This window comes from Tauraco erythrolophus, unplaced genomic scaffold, assembly GCF_009769465.1.
Source record: "Tauraco erythrolophus isolate bTauEry1 unplaced genomic scaffold, bTauEry1.pri scaffold_52_arrow_ctg1, whole genome shotgun sequence".
NCBI classification, from domain to species: domain Eukaryota; kingdom Metazoa; phylum Chordata; class Aves; order Musophagiformes; family Musophagidae; genus Tauraco; species Tauraco erythrolophus.
The window spans coordinates 361,804-373,265 of NW_028238620.1; the positions used below are offsets into that span (position 1 = coordinate 361,804).

The following is an 11,462-nucleotide window of genomic DNA, read 5'->3' on the forward strand; positions in this document are numbered from 1 at the left end:
AGAGCCGGACCGGAAGAGCCGCCTCCTCGCCCCGCCCCTCGCCCCGCCCCCTCTCAGCGGCCGCAGCACCTCCCGCCGTGATTGACAGCCGCTCCCCCCCCCCACCCCGGTCTTTGTCCCCGGCAGCCAATCAGGACACCGAGCGCTCCAGCCTGTGGGAGGGGCCTCGGCTCGTCCCCCCCCCGCCTGACTGACGTCCCTCTCAGCCAATTGGAGGGAGATCTGCGGCGATTGGCAGGTTCGCCCGCCAATGGGAAGGAGCAGTCTGTCAGCCGGCGCTCGGGACGGACGGGCCGCGGGTGGGGCGTCGGCGCTTGTTGTCGTCCGGTGCCTGAGGAGAGGGTCGGCCGCTGGCTCGTTCGCTCGCCCCGGGGGACGCCCAGGTCTCGCTCAGCCGCTCGCTCCGTCCCGAGCACTCGGGGACATGTCGAGGTGGGCGGAGGCCCGGTGGGCCGGCGCCAGACGGCGGACGGCGGCCGAGGCACACGCGCCCTCCTTGAGCTTTCCCCGGAGACGCCTCCCTTTACAAACGCCCCGAGCTTGAAGGAGCTGTCACGGCGAGGAGGCCCCGCCGGGACCGACAGCAGGAAACGCCGGTAAGCCCGCTTGCCCCGCCGCCCCTTCTCGGCCCCGCGGAGAACCGGCGCGGACTACGGCTCCCAGCGTGCATTGCGGCTGGCTCGCAGTGTCGCGGCGCGCTCGGTGCCCCGGTGCGTGCTGGGAGTTGTAGTCCCTGAGGAGGTGCTCTGCTCGCCGCGCGGGGCACGCCGGGACGGCGCCGCCGTTCCCCGCCTGCCGGGCCCCGTCACCTCCGAGGCCGCGGGCCGCCCCGGTATCCGGAAGGGCGGGCGGTCTCCGGGAAGGGGCCGTGCTGGCTGCGAGCGCTCCGGCGCCGCGGGGCCGCTCCCCGGCAGCGGCCGGGCCTGTCTCCGTTTTCCCTGTGCCAGCTCCCCTTCAATCCCCCTCCTCTTCCTCCTCTTCTCCTCTTCCTCCTCTTCTCCTCTTCCTCCTCTTCTCTTCCTCCTCTTCCTCCTCTTCCTCCTCTTCCTCCTCATCCTCCTCTTCCTCCTCTTCCTCCGCCTCCGGGGTCCCTCCGTGCATCCCCACCAGCACATCCGCCTCCCCGCCGGGTACCACGGGGGGTGTCCGGTTCGACTCTTCCCCCCGCCCCGGGAGGAGCCCTGGGCCGGACCCCGCCGGTACCGGAGAGGACATGGCTGATGCTCCCAGACTGGCTTCACCGACCCCGAATTGCTCGTTTCGGTTCTTCCTTTCCCGAGGTTCAGCGTCCGAGGTCACCGTCAGCCTCGTCACCGCCGGCTGTTCCGCGGGGCGGCTCTCTGCGGGCGCTGCCGTGTGCTCCCGCTGCCACCGAGCCACGCGGCGAGCCCCGTGGTGCCCAAAACCCTTCAGACTGAGCGGCTTTAAATTCAAAATTCGCCCTCCGAAGCTTTCGGGTTGTTCCCGATTGGCGTCCTCGGCCGTGTTTCCTGCTGAGGAAGGAGACCGAGCCGTGGTCTCGGGACCGGGAATCTCCTGCCTGGTGTTGGGCAGCGTAGCTGGCAAAGCTCTGAGCCCGGCGTCTCTGCCCTTGCCATCACGGGTGCCAAGAGACAGCTCGTCCCGCTCTGGGCAGCGCCGGCAGCACGTTCCTTCCTGCTCCACCACCACCAGTGATGCGTGGAGCGGGAAGGAGCCGTCTCCCGGCGCCGGTGGGTGCTGCCGTGCCGAAGCGCGGTGGAATGTCTTGGTTAACACCTTTCGACCGCGGCTTGGCTTAACGGTGCTTTGGTTGCGCCGCCCAAGGCGGCAGCTCCGCCTGTGCTGGGCTGAGAAAACCTGTATCCCATAAAATTCCTGCCATGGGTGAAGCGATCCTTGGAAGCAGGCTGTGCTTGTGCTCGCTGAGGGCTCACGGTAGTCCTTCCCGTCTCCTCGGTGCCAAATCTCCGGTCGAAGCGGGCTGGCACATGTCCCAGCACCCCTTCCAGAGCCGTTCCTCAGCTGCTGCCAGCTCTGGATTCCGCGGTGCCTGCCTCCTTTCTCCGGCGACGGCAGCTTTAGGAGAGCACGAGGAGCAGAGCTTTGCGCGGCTCCTGCTCGCCGGGAGCTCTTCCCGCGGAACAAGGCGGAGGTTTTGGCATCCAAAGGAGCTGACGGCTCACGGCAGCATCCTTGCCGGAGCAGCGCCTCTGCTCCGGGTCGCTGCTTTGTGGCAAACACTCCGGGTACCCAGTGTGGGAGACTGGCCTGGACTGGAGGGGCTGGCAGACCAAATGTTGGTGCTTTGGCAAGCTGGGAGGAACTGGAGACCTGCCCCAAAGCACGCCAGGGTGGTGGGACCCTCCCCTTCACTGATGCCTGGGGAATTCCTTTCCCGCTTGGAGGGCTGTCGATGCCTGCCACAGCCGACACGTGGTGCCGGGGGGGGTTGCAGAGCCGTTCTCGGCTCTCTGGGATGTGGGAGACCGGTGTGCCAGGAGCACGGCGCGGGGTTTGCCAGCACCGTTCCGCCCGGGCTGTTCTGCACGTGTCCGGCAGCCGCGCTGCGGAGACGGTGTTTGCTTTGGTGCTGCTCTGACCACGGCACCGCCGGGTTTGGTCCCGGTGGGCAGCGTCGCGGTGAGAGCGTCCCTGGCCCTGCTGCGGTGCCAATGTCGCGGTCACACGGCAGCGTCACCGGTGCGCGGCGTCCCCTTCCCACCTGCATTCCCCAAACCAAAGGGCTGGAGTTGTTCCTTCTCCGGCCCCGTCATGGTGCCCGAGGCAGCATTAGGGACGGAGCTTCCTCGGGGAGGCTGGCAAGGGGCTGCTGCTGCCTGAGAGCTCCAGCGCCCCTTCCCGAGAGCTCCGACAACCTTCAAAAGTGAAGAGGGGAGCTTGGGAGCTCCCTGGCAGAGCCCACTGCCGGAGCGCTGGCAGAGTCGGTGGGGGCAATGTGGGCATGGCCCCTGGCCCATGGTGCATGCCGGAAGCGCCGTGGCTGAGCTCGCTCTTGCCCACGCAGCCAAACTCGGGCCGTGGTGCGTGGGACGGGATGGGACAGGAGCGTGGGTGCCGATCCGGGGCTCCCGGACTTTCCCGCTGCCCTGCCTGTACACTTCCTCCTGGGCACAGAACTGTGTAGGCTGGAAAAGACCCTGGAGATGGTGGAGTCCGCGGTGCTGGCAGGGCTGGCCACACCGGCACCGTGCCGTGCGGCCGGGGCTCCTTCTCCCCCTGCTGCCAGCATCCCTCGCTTTGCAGGATCCGCACGCTTCGCAGCAGGGAATCGCTCCGGAAGCCGGGACCATGAAGCTGTTGGAGAACTCCAGTTTCGAAGCAATAAACTCCCAGCTGACGGTGGAGACGGGAGACGCTCACATCATCGGCAGGTGGGTGCTGGCAGCTGCTGTGTCGCCAGGGCTGGTTTCCCTCGCTTCACCCAGAGCAGCTCAGGAGTTGTGGTGGTCCAGCGGTGCCGTGGTCTGTCCCGATCCGGCTGGAGAGGAGAGGAGGGGAGATTGCTCATGGAATCCTGGAATGGTTTGGGTGGGAAGGGACCTCACAGACCATCCAGTTCCAACCCCCCTGCCATGGGCAGGGACACCCTCCACTACACCAGGTTGCCCAAAGCCCCATCCAGCCTGGCCTGGAACACTGCCAGGGATGGGGCAGCCACAGCTTCTCTGGGCAACCTGTGCCAGTGCCTCAGCACCCTCAGAGGGAAGAATTTCTTCCTCAGATCCCATCGAAATCTCCCCTCTTCCAGTTCAAAGCCATCCCCCCGTGTCCTGTCACTCCATACCCTTGTCCAAAGCCCCTCTCCAGCTTTCCTGGAGCCCCTTCAGGCACTGGGAGGTGCTGGAAGGTCTCCCCGGAGCCTTCTCTTCTCCAGGCTGAACAGCCCCAACTCTCCCAGCCTGTCTCCAGAGCAGAGGTGCTCCAGCCCTCGGAGCATCTCCGTGGCCTCCTCTGGCCCCGCTCCAGCAGCTCCGTGTCCTTCTTGTGTTGGGGACCCCGGAGCTGAAGGCAGCACTGCAGGGGGGTCTCACAGAGCAGAGCAGAGGGGCAGGATCCCCCCCCTGACCTGCTGCCCACGCTGCTCTGGGTGCAGCCCAGGGCACGGGTGGCTCTCTGGGCTGCTGGTGCACGGTGCCAGCTCGTGTCCTGTTTGTCACCCACAATTGTTCTCCCATTGGAGCTGGGCAGTGGGACCCACTGGTCACTCAGAAAAGCTTTCCAGGTGCTTTCTGGCCACGCTGCCCGCATTAGTGCCCAGCAGCTTCGGAGCTGGCAGCTCTCTTGGCCCAGGGCAGCAGCGACAGCTCCTGCTGGGCGGCTGTTGGTCCTTGGCCAGCTGTGCACCTATTTTTGGCCCTGGCATCGGTTTGGCCGGCCGCTCTTCCACGGACTGGTCACCTCGGTGGTGAGGTGTGTTTTCCGCCTCTCTCTCAAGCTTCCCGTGCTGGCAGCGAGGTGGGCTGCACTGGGAGGGGCTTACTGGGGCGGCTCTGGTGTCCCTGGAAGAGCAGTTCAGCTCAGCCCGCCCCTTCCGTGCCTCCCTGGGGCAAACATCCGTGTCTCCATGCAAGCACACGCGTGTACATCCGTGCAAGCAGACGGGTTCGTGGGACCAGACGATGCGGGGAAGGTCGCTCCGGGGGACAGGGGATCCTTTGGCTGTGCTGGCTGCCTGCCCCGAGTGCCCACCGCTGCTGCTGGGCACCTCTGTGGTGCTGCTGGCCGGGTGCCAGCGGCTGGGCAGGCCTGGCATGACGCGTGGTGCCGTGTGTCTCGCCAGGATCGAGAGCTACTCGTGCAAGATGGCCGGTGACGACAAGCACATGTTCAAGCAGTTCTGCCAGGAGGGGCAGCCCCACGTCCTGGAGGCCCTGTCGCCTCCGCAGACCACGGGGATCAGCCCCAGCAGGTACGGCGGGCGGGGGGGGGGTCTGCCTGCCGTGCTCCGGGTGGGAGATTGGGATTCCTGGAGGGAAGGAGCCTTTGACTGTGGCCCCGGGCTGGCTGCTCTGCTCGTTCGTGGAGTGATGGAATCGTTGAGGTTGGAAAAGACCCTTAAAATCATCGAACCCGACTGCAAACCCAACGATGCCAACTCTACCACTGTCCCCCAGTGCCACGTCTGTTCGATCCCCCCAGGGATGGTGACTCCACCACCGCCCCGGGCAGCCTGTTCCAGCGCTTGGCAGCCCTTTTGGGGAAGAAATTTCTCCTCATATCATGGAATCATGGAATGGGTTGGGTGGGAAAGGACCTCACAGACCACCCAGTTCCAACCCCCCTGCCATGGCCAGGGACACCCTCCACTACACCAGGTTGCTCCAAGCTCCATCCAACCTGGCCTGGACCATGGAATGTCCAACCTAAACCTCTCCTGGCGCAACTCGAGGCCGTTTCCTCTCGTCCCGTCACTTGGGATGAGAAGATCCCAACCCCACCCGGCTCCAACCCCCCCAGGCAGTTGTAGAACGAGAAGGGCTCCCCCCACCCCCCTCTCTCCGGGCTGAACACCCCCAGTTCCCTCCCCGCTCCTCGGAACACGTGTGCTCCAGCCCTTCCCCGGCTCCGTCGCCCTTCTCCGGACACGCTCCGGCACCTCAGTGTCCTTCTTGGCGTGGGGGCCCCAAACCGGACACGGGATCCGAGGAGCGACCCCCCCAGTGCCACATCCAGGGGGACGATTCCTTCCCAGTCCCGCTGGCCGCACTGTTGCTGACAGGAGCCGGGATGCCCTTGGCCACCTGGGCACCCTGCTGGCTCGTGCTCGGACCGTGCCCAGCCCCAGGCTGTGCTGGCGACACCGCCAACGCTGCCCTCCTGCCTCTCAGGCTGGGTAAAAGCCAGAGCGGCGAGGAGGAGGGACCCCTGAGTGACAAGTGCAGCCGCAAGACCCTCTTCTACCTGATCGCGACGCTGAACGAGTCCTTCCGCCCGGACTACGACTTCAGCGCCGCCAAGAGCCACGAGTTCAGCCGGGAGCCGAGCCTCAACTGGGTACGTGAGCGCAGCGCCCTGCGCCAGGGCACCTCCTGCCCCCGGTGCTGCCCACCTCCGTCCTGGAAGGGAAGGCCGCGTGGGTCTGGTGAGGGAGTGCCCGCTTCTCCGGGGAGCCCCGCGGCGCTGGGTAGCCATTCCCAGGGCATGCTTGGCGCCCTCCTCCTCCGGCAGTGGCAGCCCTGGCATGGCACAGTCCTTCCCAGGAAGAGGTTTGTGGGGTGTCTTTTCCAGCAGCCATCCCGAGGCGTTTTCCTTCGGCAGCAGCAGCCTTGCTCTGCGCTTTTCCGTGGGAACGGCCTCTCGGGAGCGGCGTTTTCCGTGCCAGCCTTGGTTAGGCTGCCCCTTCCCAGGGCAGGTGTTTGGAGGGAGGAAGGGAGAGGGAAGCGTTGGGGGCTTGAGTCCTTCCTGCAGGGGACTTCCCGGCCTGCTGCCCGGTGCTTTCATCCCTGTGCCCGTGGTGCCGGTGGCAGGATGCGGTGGCACCGCAGGGCCTCCAGGTTCTGCTCCGAGCACGGAGCCTCTGTCTGTCTCCTGGCTTTGGGGGTCCGGCAGAAGGCTGCCGTTTCAAGGATGGAGCAGGAAACGTCCTCTCTGAGCAGGAAGATTTGCTCCGTTTGGAGGAGCCACCGCGCTCTCCGCTGGGAGAGACATGGGCCACGTGTGCCCCGAGATCCTCGGATGGGTTTTCCCTCTCCAGCCACGTTCCTTCCCCGCTGCCTGGCTCCTCGCTTCCCCCTCAGGGCCCTGAGCTGGCACAGCAGTGCCCGACCATCTCTTCTCCTACTCCGTGGGCATTGCCAGGCACCAGCATCCCTCCGTGGAGGAGGGATGGGGTGGATGAGCTGGTGGAGCACGGGAGGGAGGTGGTGGGCATCTCTCCGTGGAGGAGGGAGGGAGGTGGTGGGCAGGAGGGCAGGAGAACTCCTCGGCTCCTCTCATGCCCGCTCCGTCTCTCCAGGTGGTGAACGCCGTCAACTGCAGCCTCTTCTCTGCGGTCCGGGAAGATTTCAACGCCCTGAAGCCACACCTGTGGGACGCGGTGGACGAAGAGATCTGTCTGTCCGAGTGTGACATCTACAGGTAACGGGGCTGGCGCTCCCCCCTGGCACTTCTCTGTAGAGAAACAGAGTTATTTTGGGATAAAAGGTGGATTTTTGGTGTGCCCACCCGCATGTCTGCAAGGACTGACTGCTGGAGCAGGGCAGGGTGTCTCCTCACCGGAGTTCGCTGCCTCCCGGCTCCCTGCCCGTGGCGAGGGACCCGCTGCTGCCATCCCTGCCACGCAGAACTCCTGGAAATCTGCGCCCCAGGCCGCAGCCACGCCGGATCTCGCCAGGGCACGGGGTGGTTCGTGCCGCCCACGCGGGCTGGCTGCCTGCTCCAGCTTGCCCCGTGCCACCTGCCCGGAGCACGCTGGCTCTCTGCCTGCCGGAGCGGCTCCGAGCTCGCCCCGTCTGCCCCTTTTCTCCCCCAAAACGTGCAGCTGGGGTGGCAACACGGGTAGTGCCGGGAGCAGAGTCCGGCGTGGTTTCTCATGCCAGGAGCAGAGTCCGGCGTGGTTTCTCATGCCAGGAGCAGAGTCCGGCGTGGTTTCTCATGCCAGGAGCAGAGTCCGGCGTGGTTTCTCGTGCCAGGAGCAGAGTCCGGCGCGGTGTTTCTCATGCCGCAGTTAGCACCGGGAGCAGAGTCCGGCGCGGTTTCTCATGCCTCCTCTTGCCGTGGCAGCTACAACCCCGACCTGGATTCGGACCCCTTCGGAGAGGACGGCAGCCTCTGGTCCTTCAACTACTTCTTCTACAACAAGAGGCTGAAGCGCATTGTCTTCTTCACCTGTCGCTCCATCAGGTCAGGCCGCGTGGCGTCTCCGGAGTCATCCTAAAAAAGAATCCCGGGAGGAATCTTCGGGCCCTGCTGGTCCCTGAGCCTGGCACGGCAGATACGTGCCCTGCCGGCGCTGCGCTGGTGCCGTTACCTGCATGCCAGCTTGGCCGGAGAGAGCGGAGCTCACCCAGAGCCTGGTCCCTCCCGAGGCACGTGCCACCACTTCAGCCTGAAGGACAAGCCATGGCTCCCGGGGAAGGGCTGGCATCTCTTCGCCTGGCACCAGGCTGGTGCTCCCGGGCACGGAGGGGCACATAACCCCTGTGGGGCACTGCTGGCTGGCAGCCCCTCCTTGCTGCGGGCGCGGTTGGATGCAGAGGGGACTCGGCAGAGACCTGAGCTCCTGGATGGCACCGTCACGGAGGAGTGCCGGTGCTTACGTGGTGCTGCCCTTTCTCCTCCAGCGGGTACGCGTACACGCGCTCGGAAGCTGGCAACGAGCTGGACATGGATCTCGGCGAAGAGGACGCGGAGGAGAAGCGGGATGCCGGCGACACCGAGAGCGGCAGCATCGAGGAGGACAGGTGTGTGAGCTCGGCGCTCCAGCTCGGCCCGGTGTGCCAGCCATGGGCTCCCGAGGGCAGATGGGCTTCAGCTCCGGTGGGCACGGTGGGCCGAGAGCCCCTGGCCTGCTGGACCTGGAGTTTCTGCTCTGCCACCTCCGGAGCGTGGCTCGGAGCGATGCCAGTCCAGCTCTGTGCCACCCGCTCTGCCTCCTCCTGCCCTGGCACAGCTGCACAACCGTAACACCCATGTCCTTGGTTACAGGTTGCAAGTTATTTGCATGTGAGTTCCCAGAACCGCTCCGAGGTGCCCGCTCCGGCAGCCGCGCCAACCCTCCCTCTCACCCGCGTCCCGCCGCCGAGGCTGCCCCCCGCCCTCCCCTGCCCAGCCGCTGCCGCGTCGCCCGGCCCGCCACATACACTGGAGTCCCCCCGGCATCTCGGGGCGCCACGGACTGACAGCAGCCGCGGCGTCCTGCCGAAACGCTGCCCTGAGCTCCGGTGCTGCCGCCCCAGCTCCGCTCTCTCCCCCGGCGCTGCCGCGGCGCGTGCCAGGGCTCGCCGGACAGCCGCTGCGGGAGCTCCGAGAAGCTTTGCTGCACTTTACCGCTGATTTCGTTGGCTGCACTGACCTGCAAACTCCTCGTGGTGCCGGAGCCGGGCTGCGATTCCCTCGAGCACTTTCCTGGACTGGTTTTGGCCCGGCAAACGCCGTCCGTCCGCCGCGGCGGGACGCCTCTGCCCGGCTCCTCCGGAAGCGGCGGCCTCGAACTCCCCACAAACTGTCCTCAGCTCCGTCCCCGGAGAAGAGTCCGTGTGTTTCAAAGAGGTTTGCTTCGCTCTTGCCCCCCGGCAGCCGTTCCTCCCGGTGGCTTTGGTTTGGTTTGGTTGGTTGGTTGGTTTTTTTCGCTCTTGGCTGGGTGGTACCAGCGTCCCGCGCCGATCCGGCACGGAGCGGTCCCACCAAACAGCCCCGCGGGTGAACGCTGGACCGGGCGCTTCCCGCAGTTTTCCTTGGGGTTTTCTTTTTCAACCACCACTGACTTTGGCAGCGTGGGGGCCGCGGCACGGCGTGGCGGTGGCCACGGTGCCGGTGTCTGGCGCAGCCCTTGGCTCCGGGAGCCGCAGCATCTGGTTTTGTGCCAGGGGCGAGCTCGGCCCGTGGCAGGAGCAGAGTGCTGCTGCTCCCCCCGATCTCTCCATCCCTCTCCGCCCAGGCACCCCAAATTTTGGGGGCCAAATTCCCCCTTTTCAGCATCTGAGCTGCCTCAAAACGCCTCCCCCCCCACGAGAGGAGCTGGCATGGGGCAGCGCCGTTGCCACCGGTCCTTGCCCCCCCCGGGGCTGCCGGCGCAGCCCCTGCCCCTCACTCTGGGGGTGCAGTGGGGGGGGGTCTCCCTCTTCCGCCCCACTGGGAGCTGGGCTGTTGGAATGAGGGGGGGTGGAGCGGATGCCCCCCAGCACTGGGGGTGTTTCTGGGGGGATCTCCCATGCTGGGAGGCGAGGGGCTCCGGCGGGTGATGCAGACCCGGCTCCAGCCTGGGGGTGCGGAGGGAAGGCAGACGGACAGACAGACGGACACCCCTCGTCCTTCCTGCAGCGCCGAGCACGCGGAGGTGGGCGCCGGCAGCAGCGCGGTGTTCCGACGGCGGCTCTCCCGGCGCCGCTCCCTCGCCGTGACTCCGTGGAAGCTCGTTTTTAACTGGGAGTTTGTTCCCTCCTCGCTCTTCAGGACGGACCTGAGCCCTGGCCCCCGCTGCCACCCACTGCCATCGTGCTGCCCCCTTTTCCCCCGGGATTCTTGTGCCTCCCTCTGGGCTCCCCGGGGGTCCTGGAGCAGGATTTGGCCCGGTCCCACCTTTTCCATCGTTCTCCCCTCTCCCGGCACGCCTCCGAGCCCCGTCAGGGAATTTGGACTTCACAGCGCAGCAATGTATCGTTACACCAATAAAGTTTTTCTGTCACTCGCCACCCCCTTCCTTCGGGCACCCCGCGCCAGGGCTGGGATGCTGTTGGCGCTGCGGGAGCTACCGGAGGGTGGCACAGGGCAGGTCTCGGTCCTGCTGGGACCTGGGGCTGAGCATCCCCCCGCTGTTGCCGCACCGGAGCTGGGGGCTCCCGGGGTGCTTGGTTCCCCCCAGGTCCCCACCGCTGCTCTCGGTGGGTGCTGCTGGCACTTCCTCCTGGAGGGAGTGCCCGGAGCCCGCTGCGATCGAGGCTGTGGCACTGCGGAGCGCTCTGCCGGCAGGTGCCAGGCACAGACCAGCCTCCGGCATCTCTAGCTGCCCTGGGCTGTGCCACCGGTGGGTCCCTGCCCACCCTCCCGGCGTGGTCCCTGACCAGCACCGCCGTTCTGGTCGTGCCAGTGCTTCTGCTCGGTGCCGTCCTGCGTTTAATGAACGGACTCCGCGTTCCTTCATTAACGGAAGTGCTAAATGCCGCCAGTCGGCAGGAGTGGAAATGATGTTTTCCCTCCCCGGGGAGTGTGCCCACCCCTCACCGCCCGTCCTGAGCCCACCAGGCTCCTCCAGGACCGAGGAGGAGGGGGCTTTTCCCCGGGAGATCCACAGTTCCTGGCACAGGAGCCCTGCGGCTGAACCGGTGCCAGCTGTGCTGTGCCAGGGCTCCTGCTGGAGGCGACCACGGAGCTGGAGGTGCTCAGCGTGTCTCCGAGCCGTCGCCTTTGCCGTTCGTTACCTGGTGTGTGCCGGGGCCGTGCCATCCCGTGCCACGGCTGACGGGCTCCAGCTTCGTTCTCGGAAACACCTTGTTTCTTTCCGCCGTTCCTTCAGAGTGTCATCCCCTCCGTGCCCTGCCGAGCGTGGCAGCAGGGTCCTGGCCGCGGCGTCTCCGTCTTTGCTCCCAGTTATGGCTTTATCCTCCATTTTATCACTTTAGCCTCGATTTTATCACTGTATCCTCCATTTTATCACTTTATCCTCTGTTTTATCGCTTCATCCTCCGTTTTGTTGCCTTATCCTCGATTTTATCGCTTTATCCTCTCCGGAATCAGATTTCAGGGGGTTTTGGCTCTCCACTTGCTGGATATTTTGTAGGTTTTGGCCGAGCTGCTTTCAT

The 11,462-nt window shown here is 66.0% G+C and overlaps 1 protein-coding gene across 1 annotated transcript; it reads left to right on the forward strand.

Annotated features, from left to right (window-relative positions):
• The first annotated feature begins 457 nt into the window (after positions 1 to 457).
• Positions 458 to 8,717, forward strand: MAF1 (MAF1 negative regulator of RNA polymerase III). The gene is made up of 8 exons (XM_086630833.1): positions 458 to 596; positions 3,247 to 3,374; positions 4,784 to 4,912; positions 5,832 to 5,997; positions 6,959 to 7,080; positions 7,726 to 7,845; positions 8,286 to 8,405; positions 8,650 to 8,717. The coding sequence occupies exons 2-8, from the start codon at positions 3,292 to 3,294 to the stop codon at positions 8,669 to 8,671; spliced, it is 762 nt and encodes a 253-aa protein (XP_086486959.1). The 5' UTR covers positions 458 to 596; positions 3,247 to 3,291; the 3' UTR covers positions 8,672 to 8,717.
• The last annotated feature ends 2,745 nt before the right edge of the window (positions 8,718 to 11,462 follow it).